We start from the raw sequence: 21,844 nt of genomic DNA, 5'->3' as shown, positions 1-21,844 counted from the left end.
ATTTGAACAAAATGTGTTTGATTTTAAAAATTTGAAATTTATTCTTCTTAAAACTAATTTATTTTATAAATCTTAATTACTTTGCAATAGATTATTTTCTAAAAGAGTTGCTTTTCAAATAATTTTTCATATCTTTTTAAGAATGTGTTATTCTATATTAAATTGCAATATGCATATAAAGATGCAATATTTCACTGCAAATTGTAAAAAATAAAAATAAAAATTAAGATTGTTCCTTAAAATAAATTGCTTTAAATTGGTAAACTTTTTTAAAAAAAATAATCCTCTAAAATGGTTGATTTAGTTTTGATAGTCAATTAATAGAAAAACTTGAAATTGGTTAAAAAATAATTTATTATTTTGACAAGGAGAAGCTCGATAATTGTGTAAATACTTTAAAAAATAATAATAAATAAATATTTTAAAAATATAATAAATAATAGAGTTGTTTGAGCTTCAGCTCGATTAAATTTATTCATAATGGTAATGACATAATTTTATAATATAAATATATGAAAAACTTGATAAGTCTTGCTACTTGTTCAAGTCAAGTAACACTAAGCTAAAATTTAGTTCGATCGATAGCTCAAGCTTAGCTTGATAATTATCAAATCAAATTCAAAAATTTTTATTGAACTCGTGTAAATTACAAGCATCAATGTCTCATTTATACCTCTAACCACATGTGGATCATATTCAGAATAATTTTAATATTAGGTAAATTATGTTCGATTTATACTTTGTAATATTTAATTCTAGTTCATAATAATTTTGTTGTAATATCTTTATTATTGTTAGTCAATATAATTGTATTTATACCCATCCCCAAAATATCAAACAAAGATTACAATTAGAAATTAACTTTATGCTTAATTAGAAATTGAATTATCAAGTGGATATAGCTTAATCAAGAGGGGTAAAAAAAAGGAATTGAATAGAGAATAGTGGGGCATGGTGCTGTTAAATTGAATCACCGACAATTGTTGATAATAAACTTGATATAGATATGGTAAGGATAAATACATGATGAACTGACTGTAACGTAGAATTTGTGAATACAATGTAGAATAGATTAAAAAATGGGATAAAAAATAATTTAAAAAAAAAACAGATAAAACGCACACGACATATGCGCATATAGAAAAAAAAAACCACTCATCATAACTGTAAGTGATAGGATTTAAATCTTAACCTTCAAGATGTGGGGTCTCAATCTTTGTCAATAATACCAAATTAAATATTAGAGTAAAATTAAAGTACTAATTACTATATTAACCCATTATGAATTTACCCTAATAATTAAATGGTTTATGTAAATTAGTGAAAGCATCACACATTGTCGGTTGCCCTCACAGTGAGTAACCCAAGCCACGTGCCATTAACATTGTGGCTACTGCCTATACAAAGACAAATACGAACTTCCTCCAAGGTCTCGATTGTGGAGACTTCATTTAGCCACTTTTATAACCGCCATCGCCGCCGCAAATCCCGCTACTCAGCTCACTATCACTTTTTTTCTGTCACTTACCTCCGCCGGAACTTTTCCAAAACGGCTGCTCCGATAAGTGATCTTCATGCTTCCGATACACTCCCCAAAACCCCCTTCTTCTCCGACGAAAGCCACAAAAACACCTGAATTGAACTCAATCAAACGCAAAAACTCGTCGAGTTCTTTCCAGTCACAAAATTCTTTCGTTTTCCCCAACAGTAATCGCTTATGGCTTCTTCTGGTCATCGTGTCGTTACAAATAATCATCCTCCTTATGGCTCGTGGCCTCCCTCTTTCTCACCGCCGTACCCATTTTCCTTCCCCTTTGTCTTACGATCATAAACCCGTTCAAAATCGTGCTAACTTTTCGACTCATCGTTTAAAATCCGCCGACATTTCGATTTCCTCCACCGTTTCTTCTCCACCCGACCGGTGTTCGTCGGGTCGGATATTTGTTTACGACTTGCCGGCTGTTTTCAACAGGGAGTTGTTGGATAATTGTGCGGATTTAGACCCATGGCACTCGCGTTGTGAGGCTTTGTCAAACGGTGGGTTCGGGAGGGAAGCCGCCGGATTATCCGGCGTTGTACCGGAGGGTTTGGTTCCAGCTTGGTACTGGACTGACCAGTTCGCCATGGAAGTTATTTACCACAACCGTGTCTTGAGCCACGAGTGCCGGACGATGGAGCCGGATTCCGCGACGGCGTTTTACATCCCGTTTTATGCCGGACTCGCTGTCGGAAAATACTTGTGGCTTGGGTATAGTTCGAAAGATCGTGATCGATACTGTGAGATGATGTTGGAATGGATAAAGGATCAACCGTATTGGAACCGCTCCGATGGCTGGGATCATTCCATGACGATGGGTCGTATCACGTGGGATTTCCGGCGGTCTAAAAACGAAGATTGGGGTTCCAGCTGTATTTACATGCCAGGTTTAAGGAACATCACACGGCTTTTAATTGAACGGAACCCTTGGGACTATTTCGACGTCGGCGTCCCTTACCCAACCGGATTCCACCCAAGATCCGATTCCGACATCGTCCAATGGCAAAACTTCGTCCGTAACCGCCGCCGTAAAACCCTCTTTTGCTTCGCCGGAGCTCCCCGAGCCGCCATCAAGAACGATTTCAGAGGGTTACTCCTGGACCATTGCAACAACGCTTCGGGTTCATGCAAAGCCGTGGATTGCACTGGCAGCCGTTGTTCCAATGGCACCTCCGTCATCCTGCAGACATTTTTAGATTCCGATTTTTGTCTCCAACCCAGAGGCGACAGCTTCACCCGCCGGTCCGTCTTTGACTGTATGATCGCCGGTTCGATCCCGGTCTTTTTTTGGCATCGAACAGCTTACCTTCAATACCAATGGTTCTTACCCGATGACCCCAAATCATACTCTGTTTTCATCCACCGTGACTTAATCAAAAACGGTACCTCCTCCATTAAAACCGTTCTTCAAAGTTACAGCAAACAAGAACTAAACCAAATGAGGGAGAAAGTGATTCAATACATTCCCAAATTAGTTTATGCAAAACCCGAAAAGGGTTTAAACAATATAAAAGATGCATTCGATATCGCCATGGATGGAGTTTTGAAGAGAATTAAAGAACAGGAGCAGCCTGGATTCAAATGGAAATGATTATATACATACGTACGTAGATTCTTTCTTTTTCATTTTTATTTTTTGAAGAACAGAGCAGGGGAAGACATGATTGTATTTGTATTTCTCTATATACGATAATAATATATATACCACTAAATAATAATATATATTACACAGATGTAAAGTTTTTGTTGGGGAAGATAATATATCAGAGTTGCAGAGCAGGTAAGAAAATTTCATCAAACATATGTTTTTTTCCTTGAAAAAATTGGTAGATTGAGTTTCAGGGGCTGTGTATATTTGTGCAGATGGCATAATTTGTCTGCAGTTTCAGTGGCAATGAAAGCCAAGTAGTTGATTTTGGAAGAAAGGTATTGTTTTTCCCAATTTGGGTTATGATTGGATTTGGAATTTTAGAGATGATAAAGAAATAAAAATATATCACATAACCCAAATAAGTCATAATATATATTTATTTGTTGTAGTCACCTGGATCTTCATATTAGATTGTTACATGTATTCAACCATTACTATGAAGATGGGAATTTAATAATTAAAATTTTATGTGATTATGTGATATAGTGGAATTCAAGTTTAGGTAATAATATTTTATAGTTGTTGATAACTTCTTATTTTAGTGACAAGAATATTATTTTATAGATGTGAGTTTGTATTTGATTTTTAGTAATCTTATTACCTCTCTCAATAATAAAAAGAAAACAAAGTAAATATAGTCGTTTAAGTTAATATTGCTTCATTGCACTTTCATGGAATCTAAGGTTAGATTTTAAATTAGACCTAGCTATTATCTCAAAATAAAGAAAATATAACTTCAGTATCAACCCCTATTAAGAAGGGGAGAGTATTCAGTTTTTTTGAATTTTTTTTTTTAACTTCAGTATTTTTGGAGCTTGATTTTAAAAGGGTGTTTAATATTATTTCTAATTGTTTAATTTTTTTTTTCTCAAAATATCTATTAGAGTAAATCTAATAATTAATTTTTTTCTTTCTATAAATTCATTAAAAAGATAAATATTGATTACAAACTTTAAAATTACTACATATTCAATATGAGTATTGAATCCTCGACCAGCACCATTGATTTCTACAAGCATTTTTTGAGAGTAAAAATAAAGATAAATAAAATGGTGTTTGGTAGGTGGTGGCCTTAGCTTCTCATTTAAAAAGAAAGGCTTTAAAATGATAAAGGAAACTCAACCTTTGGTTACTTTTTATTTTCTTCTGAATTCGCAGCAATCCACTTATTTTATATAGTAAAAAATTGTTCAAGGCCTTCCAAAAGGAAAAAGAGAACATTAAACAAGTGGAGGAATCATTCTTCTTGAACAAGTTCCTCTCTACCTGGTAGGGTAATCAATAATATATCCTAAATTAACCCCCCAAAAAAACAAATGTGATTAAATTATTAATAAATTAATATTTTATTTAATTTTAAAAATTATAAAATAGTAATTAAATTATTTAAAAGTTTTCATTTTAAGTCATTAGAGAGTTACCGTTGCTACTATATGATCTTCTTCATCCGTACCTACTGCACCAAATGAAAGCTTTTCTTTTCCTTCTCTTCTACGGTTCAATATTTTTTTTTCATGAAACAACTTAGATCGTCAGATCAACTTGGATTTAATATATGATCTTCCACTCGTCGATGAGTATTGATCCACCGTACTGATTGTCGAATTGTCACTGAGCTTATTAGTTGAATCTTAAAAGAAATCTTTCGAATATTTTAGTGACTTAAATGAAAACTTTCGAATAATTTAATAACCATTTTGTAATCATTTGAAGTTGAGTAACAAAAACGTAAAGTTACTAACAGTTTAATAATATTGAATGTAGTCCTTTTTTTAAATAGTGAGTATGGAGCTATGATAATTGTTTGTGTTACCGTGTTTTACTATATAAAATTATTATTTTACCGTATATGTATAATTAAAAGGTAAAAATGTGTTATAGAAAAAAAAAACCATATGTTTTATGTTTACTTTTTTAAAAGGGATAATAATTTATTTGGCCTTTCAATTTTATAAGATGTGATTTTAATTTTTTATTTAATTTTTTAAATATTTTTTAGTCATTAAATTTATATTACTTGTTAAATCACTTAAAATAAATAAATAAAAAATATTTTTTAATTTTATTGATGTAACATACACATGAAATTATTTTTTTAATTTTAAAATATATATATATCACATCAACAATAATATAAGCATTAATTTTTTAAAATAATTTAATAAACAATATAAATTTATAAATTAAAAGAGAAAAGTTAACTTAAGTAGTAAAATAAATTATTTTATAAATTTATGTTGTACTATATAAAATAGTGTTGATAAATTTTTTTCTTTATTTAAGTTGAAATAGACAGCTACAATTAAATAATGGCATGGGAAATTTTTGTTCCAAGATACAGTAACCTGAGCTGAGACTGACCCACTCAAATGCTTTTGTTGGGTTTCTCTCCACAGAATGGTACGTTAGATCTAAATTATGCACATAAAATGAAGGTTTTCGTTTTTCCATATATGAAATCTAGAAAATAATTGGGAAAAAGATTTTTTCCAGTTTTTCTCAATTTTAAAATTAAATAAAATCATCCTTCTAAAAAAACCAAAATAATTTAATTTTTAAAATTTATATATTTTATCAATTTAATCGTAATTTAATAATTTATCCACAACATTTGTGTAAACGTTGAGGGAAAATTTGTTAATTTTTTAGAACTAAAGTTAAAATGATCATATGTAAACATTGAAAGCTAAATTTGTTATTATACTTAATCAAAATTATATACAATTGAAGGAATACATTGATATTGTGATTAAGGCTCCATTTGTTTCACTGAAAATGACTTCTGGAAAAGCTAATATTTTTTTGTATTTGGATGAATCTGTATAAAATATTTTCTGTTGTTTGTTAGATTTCTTAAAAATATTTCATAAAAGTTGTTTTCAATTAAACAAACATACATTTGAGATTTTCTTATTTTTTCATTATTTAATTGAGTTTATTTTTATCTATAATATTTTATTTTACATTATTTTTGCATATATTAAAAATATTATGTTAAATTCAGATTCATTACAACGTAATTTTTTAATTACATGACTACTAAGTGAGTATTTTTTATTTAAAAATGTGACATCAACAAAATTGACAAAAAAATTAACTATGTCAACAATTGGACTTGATTTTTAAATTTGAAAAGTAAAGGGACTAAATTCTTGAAAATAAAAATATAAAGTCTAAATTATAAATTTGTGAATTGTACATAGACTTTTGACGTATTTTAACATTTACACTACAAAACATTTATTATTAAAATATTAATATTAAATGTTTTCAGTAATATGTGAATAATATTATTTAAAATTATTATTTTTAAAATAAAATTGAAATATTAAATAATTTATTAAAATATTCAATTATATTTATTATATTAATAATTTATTATATGACTAAATATAAATAATTAAATATTTATGTTTAATAATATTGAAAAATATAATATTTTAAATATATTTAAAAATAAAATAAAATTTATTATCAATATAATAATATTAAGCTTGATTTAAGTTAATTTTTATAAAAAAACAAAATTATCTATAAATGAGCTCTTTTCCAAAAAATGAATTACGCTTTTCAAAATGGTAAGCCATTTTACAGGAAAAAGTGTTTATTTTACCTTGACCTGTAAGTCATTTTCCGTTGACCAAACTATTTTCTTTGAAATAAACACAGGAAAATGTAGAAAACATTTCTCGTAAAACATTTTAAATGTAAACAAACAGACCCTAATTATCCTTAATTGCTTACTTTCAAAACTAATATGAATTAAAATACTCCATTTTTTTTTTGTTTTTACCAAAATATTTAACAAAATAAATTTAGTTGTTAATTATTTAATAAAAAACGTATTTCTATAGTGTCAGGTTTAAAGTTGAAGCTTAAAGGTGCTTTTACTTGCTGTTAGAGTAAAAACAACGGTGGCGATGAGATTAAATATTGTAATGTAAAACAAAATATAAGTTAAACGCATCCCACAACCCACCGTCCATCCAAAGCCACCCTAAGCCGATACGTACAAGCTTGATATTATAGACATGCAATTATTTCGCTAAATAATTGGCAACTAATGTATATTCCATGCATATATGAAAATAAAATCCTAAACCAAAAGAATTAAAATTCAAGATTTGCTAATTTAATTAATCTTTATATATATTAAAAACTAAAGATTGAAAAGATTTGTTGATATAATATTAATTAAATTAAACTCTCTATATATTAAAGAATTGAAACATATATTGAATATTTTTATCTCTTAAAAAATTTAAATTAATTGTAAATTTGTTAATACAATAAGGAGATTGTGGTGGTTCGTGATAGTTTAAATGTTCATGATAATTCATTTAAAGGGTGAAAATTTAGAGACAATGTTATTAGAATCGAACCAGTTAGGTCATCAGTTCGTCAGTCCAATTGATCATTCCAATTCAATTAAATAAATTATTAAAAATTTATAAAATACCCGATTTAACTTGCCCATACCAATTGTCAAATCGACTGATTTAATGTCTTTATTAGAATCAATATTGTGATTGATTCCCGTTCAGTTGATTTAACTGACTAATCCTACCTAATTCAAATAATATTAACTATAAGATTCTAAAATGTTTAGAAGGTGGGTTAGTGAAGAGGATTGAAGAGAATGAGAGACTAGAGAGAATAGAGAATATTTGAGAAGAGGAAGTGTATATCTTCATATCTTGATGTTTGTAGGTATTTAAAGAAATATTTTTGATCATTCGTAAAGCGTCATGTATTATCTATGTATTGATTTTAAATTAATTAAAACATATATAAACAACTAATATATATGATGCGTAATTACGAAATATAAATATAAATGAAATTAAATAAAAATAAAATTCGATTGGATTGGATTTAGGTGCATTTTGGTAGGCACCACAAATGGAAGCAAATCCCCAATTTTCAACTTCAAAGGAAGGTTCGTAACGATCATGTAAACTAAATGGCATATTTACCCTCACCGAGCGCTATCTTTCTCTTTGTGAATTGATTTATTATTTATTTATCAAAAATAATTTATTCAAATTTAATTTTAAGCTGACAAGTGTACATTCCGCTTTAACCTTTCCTTTGTTTTTACCCTCATAAATGTGCTGGTTATTTTTGGTTATCATTTATCAACCTTTCTTCTTCCTTTTGTGCAGGAAAAAGAAAAAGTGGGTTTTATTTTTCGATGGAAATGAGTAAAGCATCAATTGTTTTTCTCTATTTTGGCTTCGTATTCATCCATTGTGATGCTAAATCGATCAGAGAAAAGCCTCAAGCTTTTGAGTCCTTCAATGTCAGTTATATACAGGTATCTTTACATGTCAATGAAATTCTCGTAATTTATGTGTGCGTGTGTGTTTTAAATTCTTATGAATGAAAATAAATTTCCCAATTTTTTATTGCAACTACAAAAAAAAATTGAATACAGAATTTAGGGAGCTGTTCTTACTCGGTGGTTTTTACAACGAGCTGTTCTTCAACTACTTACACTCGAGATCAAATCAGTATTGCTTTCGGTGATGCTTATGGTAATCAGGTTCAATTTTTTTCCCTTTTCCCCTATTTGATTTTTTCATTACCATGGTTGCTTATTGGTTAAGAATAATCTGTTAATTGACCAGCTAGTGGTTTTCAATGTTACTGTGAATTAAGATGCTTTCCGCGCCCCCTCCCCCTTTTTTCTGGGTTTAGTTTCAACTCCATAGGAAATTTTAGTTATTACAATTATAGGGTTAGAGTTTAATTACTTGAGGAGAGAAATTAAGTTTGATTAATTTTTGGAACTATAAAACTAGGGTTTGATACTTGAATTTGGCTTCAATGTTTAATTTGGTATTTGAGTTTTTTTTGCTTGATGTTCACTTTGGTACAATTTTTTAATATGATACTTGAGTTATTTTTGGCTGTGTTTGGCTTTAATGTTTAATTTATAGCATAAGATTTTTTTTTAATATAGCACACATGTCAAACATTTAATGAGCCACATAGACCAAACGTCTCGGTACCAAATTGAACATTAAAGTTAAACTTAGGTATCAAATGGTATATTTAATGGTAAAATCCCTGAGGGATTACTTCAAGTGGTTTAAAGATGATAAATTTCCTTGAAATTTGTTTTTTTCCCTACTGAACTAGATATTAGCTTCTTGTGATAATGATGGCTGCTTAGTCTATTTTTTAAGCTGATTTATAGCTCACTTTCAAATTTCGATGAAAAAAAGGGGGAAAACGTTGTGTATCAAATATCATAATATATTTCTGGTGAATTTTGCTATGGCTCAAGGTTGATTTATTGTAAGGGAAAATATGTTGTCTTAAGGATATTGATTTTATTCTTTGATGATCAGATATATGCGCCGAGGTTGGATGATCCAACTTCTAGGGCATTTGAACGATGTTCTTCAGATACCTTTGAGATTAAAGGACCATGTATCAGATCTGCTATGTTTCCGGACCAGATGGTTGGAAGCTGGAGACGGTGAAGATTTATGGCTATAATTCAAGGGCTGTTACATTTTACTACGACACCTTCATTCCAGGTGACACTTGGTATGGATTTAATTATTGCAATAGCGCTTCTTCTTCGCATCGATGGATTGGCCAGACATCGTTCTTATTTGTTGTTCTTTGGTTTGTACTCTACGCACTCATATAACCATGGCTTGTCAAAGTATCCCTTATACCTATATCCAAAAAGATTTGTAGAATGTGATATGAACTATGAAGTACATGCTGGCATCAACATTGTTATTCTCTCGGTTCTAGGTACTTGCACCATAATTAATGCCTGTTAAGAATTCCAGACCGTTGCATATCGGTAGTTGAACTGCATATCTTTATGTTTCATTGCGATTTCTGTAGGATAGTGGCACATCTTCTCTTTATCGTAATGGGAGTCCCCAACTTGTTGTGAAGGAGCATGTTAGAGAGCATAGTATTCAACTTAGTTTGCATATAAGCCGTGTGGCTTTAGAGTCCGTTCTCCATGCATATTATGAACGTTGTAGTATCTATCTACTTATCTACCTATATATGGATCAAACTAGGGATTGAGGTCAACTGAATACTAGAAATCAAGTCCTTTACTACTTCACTCTGATTCTCCATGCATATTTTGATTGTTGTAGAATCTATCTACATATATCCTATTTTGAAAAGGGAAAAGGTTAAGGGTTGTTTAGGGGTCAAACTCGGGATTGAGGTCAACTGAATTCTAGAAAATGTGTCCTTTATCTCTTCACCGTGATTCAGTCGTAACGAGAGCTTTAGAGTACATTCTCCATGCATGTTTTGAATGTTGTAGAACCTATATATATATATTTTCTTTTTTTGAAAAATGAAAAGTGCTGGTGTTGTTTAGGGATCAAACTCGTGATTGATGTCAATTGAAAACTTAAAATCAAGTTTTTTATCACTTCACGCGATTCAGTTGTAACAAGAGCTTTAGAGTAAATTCTCTGTGTATATTTTGAATGTTGTAGAATCATTTTCTTTTTAGAGAAAATGGGAGGGGTCATAGTTTTTTACATATCAAATTCAGGATTATTTTTTATCACCGTTGCAGAACCTATATATCGGTGCCAATAGCAGGGGTGGACTGTGGAGGGAGGGGTAGGCAATAACTTTGGCCTCAAAATGGAAAATTGCTTATATGGTTCCTTTAGTTTTTAGGAAATCACAAGTTAGTGTAATAGTAAAAATGCATTTTGGCCTTTCAAATTATTTTTATTCATTTTTGACCTCTTAAAACAATTTTTTGCTCCTAGTCAGTAGTAGTAAGATGGTGACCAAAGAAGGTTGAGGACATTGGTATCCATAACTGCCATTGCTTTTTTTTTTTAGTTCAAGTTGGATTTGAGATAATTATTAATTAAAACTAAAAAGCTTAATTAAGCTCATAAAATTTTGCAGTTAGGTTTTAAGTGCGAATTTGGTTCAAATTTTGGAGTGCAATTCAAGAATGATACGAGTAAAAATAAATTATCAATACTAATTAAAATAAAGAGTGTTTTTTGGCCAAATTTAAAAAAAAAAGTTTAATTAAACTCAATTATTTATTCAATTTGTGTGAGTTTTGCTCGTTTGGAGTTAAAAATTCAATAATTATTGAATCAATTTTTTTTTAAAAGTTGCAGTTGAATAAACTTAATAGTACAAATATTTCATTTACATCATTGCATTAACCACCTCAGCATAATTAATATTTGATTTTTATTTAATTTTTTTGTAAAATTATCTTTTTCATGAATTAAAAATTAATATTAAGTTTGGGTTTGATGAAGATGTTATATGATAAAAGAATTATTATGTGACGATTTTAAAATGAATAATAAATGAGCAAATTATCAAAATAGTCATTTTTGATTGATTCAGATTATATTTTAGTCAATTAAAATTTTTTATATTCTTTTCTATTTTTCACTTTGTTTTTCTCCCTTTTTATTGTAGTTTTTTTTTTCATTTGTTAAAATTAGTCTACAAGCTTGTCTCTCTCAAAAAAATTAAATTGTTCAAAAAATAAAAGTATAGGGACTGGTTTTAATAAATGAAAAACATAAAAAAAAAATTATGTCAAAAGAAATGGAAAAGGGAGGAAAATGGAGAGAGAAGCAAAAAAGAATGAAAAAAAAAGTTAAAAAACATAAATAATAAAATTAAATTGTTCAAAACAAAAAAAAATATAGGGATAGATTACATAAATTAACTTAAATTTTTTGTTTGAAATGACGATTTAATATGTCACGTTAGTGTATCGTTATACTGTTAACGATAATTAATGGTTTAATCACTAAAATGTTATAATGCGATAATGTAAATAATTAAAATGTAACATTTTAAACACAAATAGCTAAAATGTAATCTGAAATAAATAAAAGTGATTATTTTGATAGTTTACTCTAATAAATAATAGCAGTAAAAAATAATAAAATGAAACAGCTTAAAATCAGATATTATTCCACAAAGTTTTGTATGGGAGATGTTTTGATCAATTTGGAATTAGTGTGCATCATGCGGGGTTACAATCATGATAATATATAGGTAAATTATACAAATGATGGCCTGATTATTAGTATATTTCAGTTTTAACCATTCAATCATAAAAAGTTTCTATTAAATTCTTAACGAAAGAGATGACATGGCTTTTTTGAGATGACGTGGCCTTTATCCATAGGATTACGTAAATATTTACACTAGAATAACAGAAAAAGCAAATTCTACTCAAGGCGGTCAAAACTAACAACCCAGATCTAACGGCGAACATCCAAAACTGCAGAATCTCAAAATCCAACGGTCCAGATCCAATCCACCGCATTAATATTGTTATTTGCTCTTCCGGTTTCCTTCCCGCGCTTACCTGCCACATAAACTATTGCAGTGAGAGAAAGAAACTCCCTTCACTGAGACATTCTCGCATTTCTTTTGTTTTCTACACAGATCTTCAATCTCTTTTTTTCATTTTTTTTTAAATTTTCAGTTGTTAACAATCTAAAATCTAAAATGCCTTCATTAGCTTTATCCGATCATAAACACAAGAAAGAAGATAAAAAGATGAAGAATAAACTCGCTTTAAAAAATCCAGAAACCGATAAGAAAGTGAAGAAACTGAAGGATCCAAAGGTTAAAGAAGATGAAAACGATTTGGAGGTAAAGAAGAGTAAGAAGAAACGGAAGGCATCGGAGCTTCAGTTAGAAGAGGACGAAAGGAGCGAGACGAGCTCGGAGATCGTCGAGCCGGTAGATGTGAAGGTGAAGGTAAAAGTGAAAGTGACAGAGAAGAAGAAAAAGAAAAACAAAGAGAAATTGGAGAAGGATGACGAGGATGAAGGTAAAAGTGAGGATCCGAATTTGGTATCGAGGTTTCGGATCTCGGAAGCAGTTAGGAAGAAACTTAAATCGAAGGGGATTGAATCCTTGTTTCCTATTCAGGCCTTGACATTTGATGTTATTCTTGATGGCACTGATTTGGTTGGCCGTGCTCGTACCGGTCAGGTATTAATCTTCGTTTTTTGAAATATGCATGTACTTATTTGATCTGTTGATTTGAATTATGAAGGAACCTTTTCTTAGAGAAATATCATATGAAATTTACGGTTTAAATTGTGTTCTCTATTTGCTTACTTTTAATGTTTAACTGTGATTGATGCACTATGGCTGTTAAGCTTTGTTGGCCTGGTTTATGGTTGTTTGCTATTGTGCAGGGTAAGACACTGGCCTTTGTGTTGCCAATATTGGAGTCTTTAACCAACGGGACTTTAAAAGCATCAAGGAAGAATGGATATGGCAGGGCACCAAGTGTTCTGGTACTTTTACCAACTAGGGAACTGGCTAAACAGGTATAGTGCCACTAATCTGATTCTTCAATGGTGTCTTTTTGTTTGTGAAGTTTATGTTAAATTAGCCCCTTCATTTATAGGTTTTCGAGGACTTTGAAGTTTATGGCGAGGTGGTGGGGTTGACATCATGTTGTTTATATGGAGGAGCTCCCTACCACACCCAAGAGATGAAAATGAAGAAAGGAGTGGATATAGTTATCGGGACACCCGGCCGCATAAAGGTAACCTGTTCAAGAGTTTTTGTTAGTTTAGAGATGTCATTAAATTTTATATCTATTTTATTGAAATATTTTTACTATTTGAGGATGTTAAATGTCCCAGTGCAAGTGTTGCAGGATCACATAGAGAGGGGGAATATTCACTTAGGTTCATTGAAATTTCGAGTTCTTGATGAGGCGGATGAAATGCTGAGAATGGGATTTGTTGATGACGTGGAACTTATATTAGGTATGCATTTGAGTGAATGATGTTTTACTTTTTTCACAGCTTGTACCTTTATTCCAATTATTGATACCACTTATCCCAGTGCGCATCACTCTACTGTGATCTACTTATGGTAATGATTTAATTTTCCAGGCAAGGTAAAGGATGCAAGTATGGTTCAGACACTTCTTTTTAGTGCCACCTTGCCAGACTGGGTGAAGGGTGTATGTTTCTTAACCGTTCATGTGTTGTAGTATTTTATTATCCGAAATAAAAATGTTAACTTGGATTTCTTCCTCTTCAGTTTTTATCATGAATTTTATTCTTTTTCATTGCCAGATTGCAGCAAGATTTCTTAAAACAAGTAAGAAGACTGTTGATCTTGTTGGTAAAGAGAAGATGAAGGCTAGTACCAGTGTTAAGCATATTGTCTTACCCTGTTCTAAGTCTGCAAGATCACAGTTGATCCCAGATATTATTCGTTGTTATAGCAGGTCAGTTTGTAGTTTTAAAATAATTTACATTGAAAATTTAGATTCCGGTTGATGATTTGGCTATAATTCAGCAGTGGACGTACTATTATATTCACTGAGACAAAAGATTCTGCTTCGGAGCTGGCTGGCTTATTGCCTGGATCCCGAGCTTTGCATGGGGACATACAGCAAGCGCAACGTGAGGTGAAGTGTTATGTAGAATATATCATTTTTCATGCTTTCCTTAAAGCAAAATGAATTCTGTTGTTTTACCATTCTCATTTATATATGCTTGCAGGTAACCTTAAATGGGTTTCGGTCAGGCAAGTTCATGACATTAGTCGCTACAAATGTGGCGGCAAGAGGATTAGATATCAATGATGTGCAGTTAATTATCCAGGTATATTTGGATACACATGTTTTACAAAAGCTCGTAATGTGTTATCAATTCCTTTATGTTTATATAGCATTAAATTCTGTCGCAGTGTGAGCCACCGCGTGATGTAGAAGCATATATTCATCGGTCTGGACGAACAGGGAGAGCAGGTGCATTATAAGTCTGCTCATATTTATTTATTTAGTAAAAAGACCTCTTTAGTTCCTCTTAGTTTTGAAATTGAACCAATTGTCACTCTAAAAAAATTAAAGCAATTTAATCCCTATCAATTTCGAAAGTGAGCAATTAAGAATAATTAAGCATGGAGTTAATGTCTTTCATCAATTGGTCATATATTTTTTTATTGGTATAGTAACAAATTTAACTTTCATGTTCACATATTTTGTCATTCTGACCTTAACTCTAATAAATTCAACATCAACATTTAAACATTTAAACAAATTTTGCAGGATAACTTTTCTAAATTAAGACCAAACTAGCTAACAGAATATGTAAACTTTGAAGGCTAAATTTATTATTATACCAATCAAAATCATGTCCAGTTGATGAAAAATATTAATGTTGTGATTAATTGTACTTAGTTGCTCATTTTCGAAATTGACATGGATTAAATTATTTTGATTTCTTTTGAGAGGAGTCAATTTTCTCAATTTCGAAATTGAGAGGGACTAAAAAGATTTTTTATCTATTTATTTATATTTTTTGTTATTGAAATTTGAAGTGATACTGATAAAGTAACTAAAATTTCAGGCAATACTGGAGTTGCTGTCATGCTTTATGATCCTAAAAGGTCAAGCATATCTAAGATAGAAAGAGAATCTGGAGTGAAATTTGAGCACATATCTGCTCCTCAGCCAGTTGATGTTGCTAAATCTGCTGGTGTAGAAGCGGCCAAAATAATAGCCGAAGTCTCTGACAGGTATACACTAGCAAATGATGTTATTTTATCTCTTCTTTGTAACTTTTCAACTCAAATCTTACCCTATATGAGATTACAGCGTAATTCCTGCCTTCAAGTCCATTGCTCAGGAGCTATTAGAGACTTCTGGTTTATCAGCGGAAGATCTACTTGCCAAAGCACTAGCCAAGGCCGCAGTGAGTTCTCTTCCTCGTCCATACCCGACCTCTTGATTCTCTTCATATTATGAAATCATATTTTCTAGTGTTTGCATTATTTAAGTGATAATTTAACTCTGGTTTACTTTCCAATTTGATTGAAAGGACCTAACCATTGATTGATTTTTTCAGGGTTATTCTGAAATAAAGAGTAGATCCCTTCTAACATCTATGGAGAACCATGTTACATTACTTCTTGAAGCTGGAAAACCTATTTACACACTTTCGTAAGTTCATGAAACCTTTTTCAGTTGTGTATTTTTGTAATTGATGAAATTCTTCACGCACGTCTTCTTTTTCTTTTTTGTTGATGAACTCTCCTAAATTGATTCATTTTTTTTTTCTTTTTTGATGTTTAGATTTGTTTTTGGTGTGTTGAAAAGATTCTTGCCTGAGGAAAAGGTTCAGTCAGTGCAGGGACTGACCCTTACTGCTGATGGAATGGGTGCAGTATTTGATGTTGCAGAAGATGATGTCGGAACATTTCTGGCTGGTATTTTTCTTTTCATGATTGAATTTGTGATTTTATGATATGCTGCTTCTTTGTTGTTGCCTGACCTGCGCATTCATTTCACTATATAAAAATGTGTATATGTTTCCCTCAAGTTATGTGATTGGTGTTGGTTCAAGTTCTTTTTTCATTTTAGTTTTCCTTTATTTACCGGCTAGTTGTTAGGATTTCTGATTCTTTTCAGAGAAACCTACAAAATGTCATCTGTCTTAGAGTCGGTACATCCCAAAACGTTCGAAAATTTTACCTCTCAATTCTGTTGAGAGCTTGAATGCTTAAAGAGGCAATAGATTTACAAAACAAGAGTGCCTTGTTGAGGTGCTTGAGATGTCGAATGATGCGCATTGCACATAATCACCCACTAAGAGAACTCATACTTGTGCTTCATGAGGTTCGACCTATGTCCTGTAAGGCATTGTGGGTATTCATTGCTCATGGTTAGTAGACAACACTTTACTGTCTAGGTATTCTGGTTTCAGGGGCTGAAAATGCAAATAATGTTAGATTAGAGACGTTGAAGAAAAAATTGCCACGTTTACAAGAAAGAGACCAGTCAAGAGGGAGATTCGGTGGTGCTGGTGGTGGTGGTGGAAGAGGTGATAGAAGCGGCGGCGGCGGAAGTGGTGGTGGTGGTAAGTTCTCTGGCGGCAGAAGTGGCCGAGGCGGGTTTTCTGATAGAGTAAACGATCGGTTTTCGCGTGGTGGGCGAGGTCGCTACAATAGCAAGAAATGGTGAGAGCTCACTAAAAAAATATATATATATCTGTGGTTTGATTTCAGTCATCAAATTAAAGGGAAATAGCTTAAGCTTTTTGTAAGCAAAATTATTTCTGAAGATGAAGAAAATGTTCTTAATGAGCCTACGGATTTTTTTTTATTTATCTGATTATTCAGTGTTCCTCAAAGGGGTTTTGTTTTTCATAGTCCCCATGTTGGTGAAGATGTAAAAAAATTGCATCTAAATATGTATATTCCTTGCCTACAAAAACCATAAGGAAAAAAAATTAATACTTTTGGAAATATAAACCGACGAAATATATGTACAAACTTTTTGAGAATTTACCCTAAAAAATGGAATCAAATCAATATGCATAATAAAATATAACGAATTAAAATATGAAATTTCAACCTAAATATTCAAATATTCAAAAATATCATCCATTAAATGTTATAAAGGTTATATTCGTACATTTTGTTATACAATTATAATATTTTTAAAATTTAAAATGAAGTTCAAATTTTCATAATAATAAATTTTAAGATATACTAAATCTTCTGACAAAATATATTTATCAAATTTGATTTTACATTATTTTACACACTAAGTTTTGATCAAATGAAAATTATAAAATGTTTATAATAACGTAGTTTAAGTTTTAATTTAATTACTACTATATCATTATTGTAACAATAAAAATATTTAATTATGTCTAACTATATTTTTCTTTTGTTTTGAAGATTAGAATAACATTACAAATAAATAAATAAAAAAGACATTGTATATATATAAATCTATAACAATTCCTTGCTTGGAATTGCTATATAGTTGTGAAACAAAATGGTATTAAAATAGTTTAGAGAAAAATCAATCATTACAAATATTAAATTAAATAATTAATTTAATATTTAATTAATTAAAAAAATTAAAAGAAAATTCATACATTTTTTCATATGATGAAATATAAAAATCAAATCTTAAAATTCTCAAAGTTTTTTTTTTTTTACTTAAGAGTCTCATTAACTAGTATAAGAGTAATTATAAATTTATAAACATTTTCATTCTTTTCCGCTGTTTGTTTGGTGGAAAATGACTTCCTATTGTAAAATCTTTTCAAAAACACAGGAAAAAAAGCACTTTATTTTAGGAAAACGTCTTACCATTTTCATTTGGTAAGACATTTTCCAAAAATTTTCTCCTCACCTGCAAACGAATCCCCTTCATTCCCACCCCGATTTAATGCTTGCCGCCAACAAACAACAGTTTTCAGCACCAATCGCTGGTGTGGATCTTTGATTTACCCCTTTTCACCTTTCGTTGTCAAAATCTGCACTGCACCAGTTGGCGATGGCATTTATCTTCATCTCTCGAAGGTAAGAAAGACTGAAACTTTCATGGATAGTTTACTGGAAAAAAAATGAAAGAAAAAAAACCAACCTAGAAGGCAGAAGAGGCCGTCCCAAAAATGAATCCTTTGGGAAACTGGCTCTGCTAATATTCTGTGAAGACCCAACCTGGATTCCCAAAGTTAGTAACAATGTAATAATTGGCAAAGCACTGGCCTTTAGCACCAAGTCTTTAATTCGACTATTACAGAAAATTGATATGAGAAAGAGTGAGAGAGAGATATATACCTTTTTCTAAGTATAATGTTTTCTTTTTCGCTAAGTTTTTCTTTGATGAACTGAATTTATGACACAGGCACTTGTAAATATGATAAGCAACCCTGTCAATTCAACTGTTCCAATTGCAGCTGAGGTTTTCAAGAAGGCAAGGACATATGATGAAAAAAAGCTGTTTGGCGTCACTACCCTTGATGTAATTAGGGCTAAGACTTTCTACGCTGAGAAGGAAAAAGTAAACGTTGCAGGTTTGTTCAATTCTATGCTTAACAAAGGCCTCTTATAACAACCTCATTTCCTAGAATATACTGCTATAAAGGGGGAGAACAAAGGAAATAACTAGTTCACCTCTCTTCAATCACACTTTTTTTTAGAATTGCTGTTTCTGAAGAATAAGCGAAATTCTTAATTGAGGTAGCCCAGAAATCAAGTGTTTAAGTAGATTTCTTTTCTCCTTTATGAAAATCTTTTTTGTCCAAAAAGAAAGAGGTTGTTAAGAAAAAAAGAGAATTTAATCGTTGATTTTAGCATAAGTTTACGTTTGTTTGTTGGTCTGTAGATGTATTTTGATTCAATTGAATAATAGTGTTTAATTTTGTGTCCTAGGTAATCACTCCCCTTTTTCATATGTTTTTGTATTAAATTTTATACCAAACATGTCAGCTTGTTTTTCATGGCCTAATTTGCAAATTCAAACAGAGAAGTTAAGGAAATAGATAATGAAAAAAGGAGGGTTATTTGTCATTCCACTTCAATTAAATGTTACTGGGTCTAGATATTCATATACATGGATGAGTTTAGTTCAAGAAAATGGATGGCATGTATTGCTTGATGCAACTGCATTAGGTGTTAAAGAAATGGAGACTTTAATACTTTCATTGTTTGACCCTGATTTCCATATTTGTTAATTTTTAAGAGTTTTTTGTGAAAACCCATCAGAGTTTTGCTGCTTGTTTATCAAGAAATCCATTGGTTTATCTGTTTTGAAATGTTCAACCACTAATGTTAGGATCGTGAGCCTTGTTCCACCATTGAAGCTTGAAGCACTCAAAGGAAAGGCACCGTTGTAGATTCAAGAACCAGCAACACCTTACAGTGCAAGGCCTTGGACCATGCAGATTCATTAGGTCTTGTACTAATAAAAGTAGCAGAACAAGGACCTTGATTAACTAGTTGGTCAATGCATTGATGAGTCTCCAACATCCACATTCAGAAACTAGAATCCATGCTGTCAAAATTATGGTCCAAAAGTAATGTTTGATCGAGGTCCAACAGTGGCTTTCAATGTATTTGATTGGAAAGGGGAAAGGATTGATCCTGCATTAGTGCAAAAACTGACTAATAGGAACAATATTTCATTGTGCATTGGGTGTTTACAACACATTTGGTTCAGTGTTAAACATAAATAAATGAAGGAAAAAGATGAGTTTCAGCCTGGGATAGATGTTACTGCTACAATTGGGTTCCTTACTAGTCTTGAAGACATTTATAAGCTTTGGGTATTTGTTTCAAGGTTCTTGGATGCTGATTTTTTAGAGAAAGAGAAATGAAGATATAAAGCTATTAATCAAAAAACAATTGAAATTTAGTCCAAGAACTTGTTAATTCTTTCCTTTGTATATTATTGTCTGGTATGAACTTTATTTGTATATTATTGTCTGGTATGAACTTTAGTCCAAAAATTATGATCAGGTATCAAAATTTGTAATATTAATTGTGGTTTATCTGAAAAAGCGTTTGACGTTTATCTGAAAAAGTGTAAATAGACTTTGATTGTTTTCAATTTATGACGGTTAATATTTTAGCTTAATAATTGAGTATTATTATATATTAAATTTGATTTATTTATTTATAAATAAATTATTGTAATATATGTAAAAATAATTTAAAGTATAAATTTATTAATATATATAAATTTATTAATATATGTAAAAATAATTTTTTCGGAAAATATTTTCAGGGAATTTGCCAAACAACAGAAAATATTTTATATAGATTCATTCAAACATCAGAAAAGTAAATCATTTTTCAAAAATCATTTTCCGGAAAACATTTTATTACCAAACAAACGGAGCCTAAAACTATAACATAAAACACCTTAATAATCTTAGGAGTTTTTTCATTAATATATAAAATCAATATATCTTTCATATTTATTTAACAATCCATGATTTTACATAAGCAAGTCAACCTTTGAAGCGAAGGTTTCAGCACCCAATTTTACATTGTGATACGTGTAGTGACTTAAATATACATATATATATATTTGTGACACGTATTTTTTGGAGATTAACAAAACTTTCAAACGGACCCCCACACTTTATTATTAAATAAATAATAAATTGACAGCCAGCTTCATTTCATTCGATATGCAGAATATTTTCAGATTTTACAAAGAATATTTCTTATTTCTTTAAGAAAGATAATATTTTTATATAGCAGAATCATTATTTCTAATTTTTTTTAATTTTTTTAAGCCATTTTTATGGACAAATCCATCAACATCCCAATCATCTTTAAAGATCACAAACTTAAAAAACCGGCAACTAAAATTGCACAACAACTATTATTATCAAATCTAATTTAATATTGGTATTAATATCATCTTCTCTTTCATATTATTTCAAAAAAAAGATTTAAAATTATTAATACAATATATTAACGGAAGTCAAGATGGAGGTTCACAATGAGAGAGGATAGTGTTCTAGACCAAAGAAGAAGAAAAATTCTCCTTTAGGATGTCTGTCGTCTTTTATTACCAAGTCGGATTTCAAGTTGGACTCCGAGTTAAGTCATTTTAATTATAATTATATAATAATTTCTCCTCCACCCGTTCGAAAAACTCTTCTCAAACAATCTAACATTTATGAAGTGTGTGTAATTTGGGGCTTACCACATAAGTTTTAACTTGAAGCATTATTGAGCAAGTTTTGTTTGATAGTGTGACACAAGAGTAAAAAATTGTATTGCAGAATACTTAGAACTGTATTTCCCGTAAGAAAAAAAATATTGATACTGCATTTATTTGGTTAAAATATATTTTAAATATTCTT

General features: G+C 30.6%; 2 protein-coding genes, 1 long non-coding RNA gene and 1 pseudogene across 4 annotated transcripts; all 4 read left to right on the top strand.

Moving 5' to 3' along the window:
* The first annotated feature begins 1,294 nt into the window (after positions 1-1,294).
* On the top strand, positions 1,295-3,717 carry LOC121202955 (xyloglucan galactosyltransferase XLT2). The gene is made up of 3 exons (XM_016862802.2): positions 1,295-3,140; positions 3,270-3,317; positions 3,401-3,717. The coding sequence occupies exon 1, from the start codon at positions 1,575-1,577 to the stop codon at positions 3,126-3,128; it is 1,554 nt and encodes a 517-aa protein (XP_016718291.2). The 5' UTR covers positions 1,295-1,574; the 3' UTR covers positions 3,129-3,140; positions 3,270-3,317; positions 3,401-3,717.
* Positions 3,718-8,271: 4,554 nt separating this feature from the next.
* On the top strand, positions 8,272-9,950 carry LOC107931031 (embryo-specific protein ATS3B-like; annotated as a pseudogene).
* Positions 9,951-12,048: 2,098 nt separating this feature from the next.
* LOC107931029 (DEAD-box ATP-dependent RNA helicase 7) lies at positions 12,049-17,356 on the top strand. Of its 2 annotated transcripts, none has more exons than XM_016862800.2 (14): positions 12,049-13,187; positions 13,397-13,531; positions 13,612-13,752; positions 13,867-13,978; positions 14,108-14,178; positions 14,294-14,448; positions 14,520-14,631; positions 14,726-14,827; positions 14,913-14,973; positions 15,575-15,743; positions 15,823-15,919; positions 16,073-16,167; positions 16,300-16,433; positions 16,931-17,356. In XM_016862800.2, the coding sequence occupies exons 1-14, from the start codon at positions 12,696-12,698 to the stop codon at positions 17,185-17,187; spliced, it is 2,133 nt and encodes a 710-aa protein (XP_016718289.2). In that variant the 5' UTR covers positions 12,049-12,695; the 3' UTR covers positions 17,188-17,356. The 2 variants fall into 2 exon arrangements, with proteins under 2 accessions (XP_016718289.2, XP_016718290.2); XM_016862801.2 differs by having other exon boundaries at positions 12,054-13,187; positions 14,523-14,631.
* Positions 17,357-18,264: 908 nt separating this feature from the next.
* On the top strand, positions 18,265-20,538 carry LOC107930989 (uncharacterized). Its single transcript, XR_005906550.1, has 3 exons — positions 18,265-18,542; positions 18,871-19,039; positions 19,801-20,538. It is a non-coding gene; the product is annotated as an uncharacterized lncRNA (long non-coding RNA).
* The last annotated feature ends 1,306 nt before the right edge of the window (positions 20,539-21,844 follow it).

Source organism: Gossypium hirsutum, chromosome A12, assembly GCF_007990345.1.
Source record: "Gossypium hirsutum isolate 1008001.06 chromosome A12, Gossypium_hirsutum_v2.1, whole genome shotgun sequence".
NCBI classification, from domain to species: Eukaryota; Viridiplantae; Streptophyta; class Magnoliopsida; order Malvales; family Malvaceae; genus Gossypium; species Gossypium hirsutum.
This window is presented reverse-complemented; position numbering and strand designations above follow the sequence as displayed.

Bases quoted from the DNA above. Each gene is read 5' to 3' on its own strand.
- LOC121202955 (XM_016862802.2), top strand. From the start codon at position 1,575: ATGCTTCCGATACACTCCCCAAAACCCCCTTCTTCTCCGACGAAAGCC.
- LOC107931029 (XM_016862800.2), top strand. From the start codon at position 12,696: ATGCCTTCATTAGCTTTATCCGATCATAAACACAAGAAAGAAGATAAA. The intron at 13,188-13,396 runs GTATTAATCTTC...GCTATTGTGCAG, and splicing joins GCCGTGCTCGTACCGGTCAG to GGTAAGACACTGGCCTTTGT. The intron at 16,168-16,299 runs GTAAGTTCATGA...TTTGATGTTTAG, and splicing joins AAACCTATTTACACACTTTC to ATTTGTTTTTGGTGTGTTGA.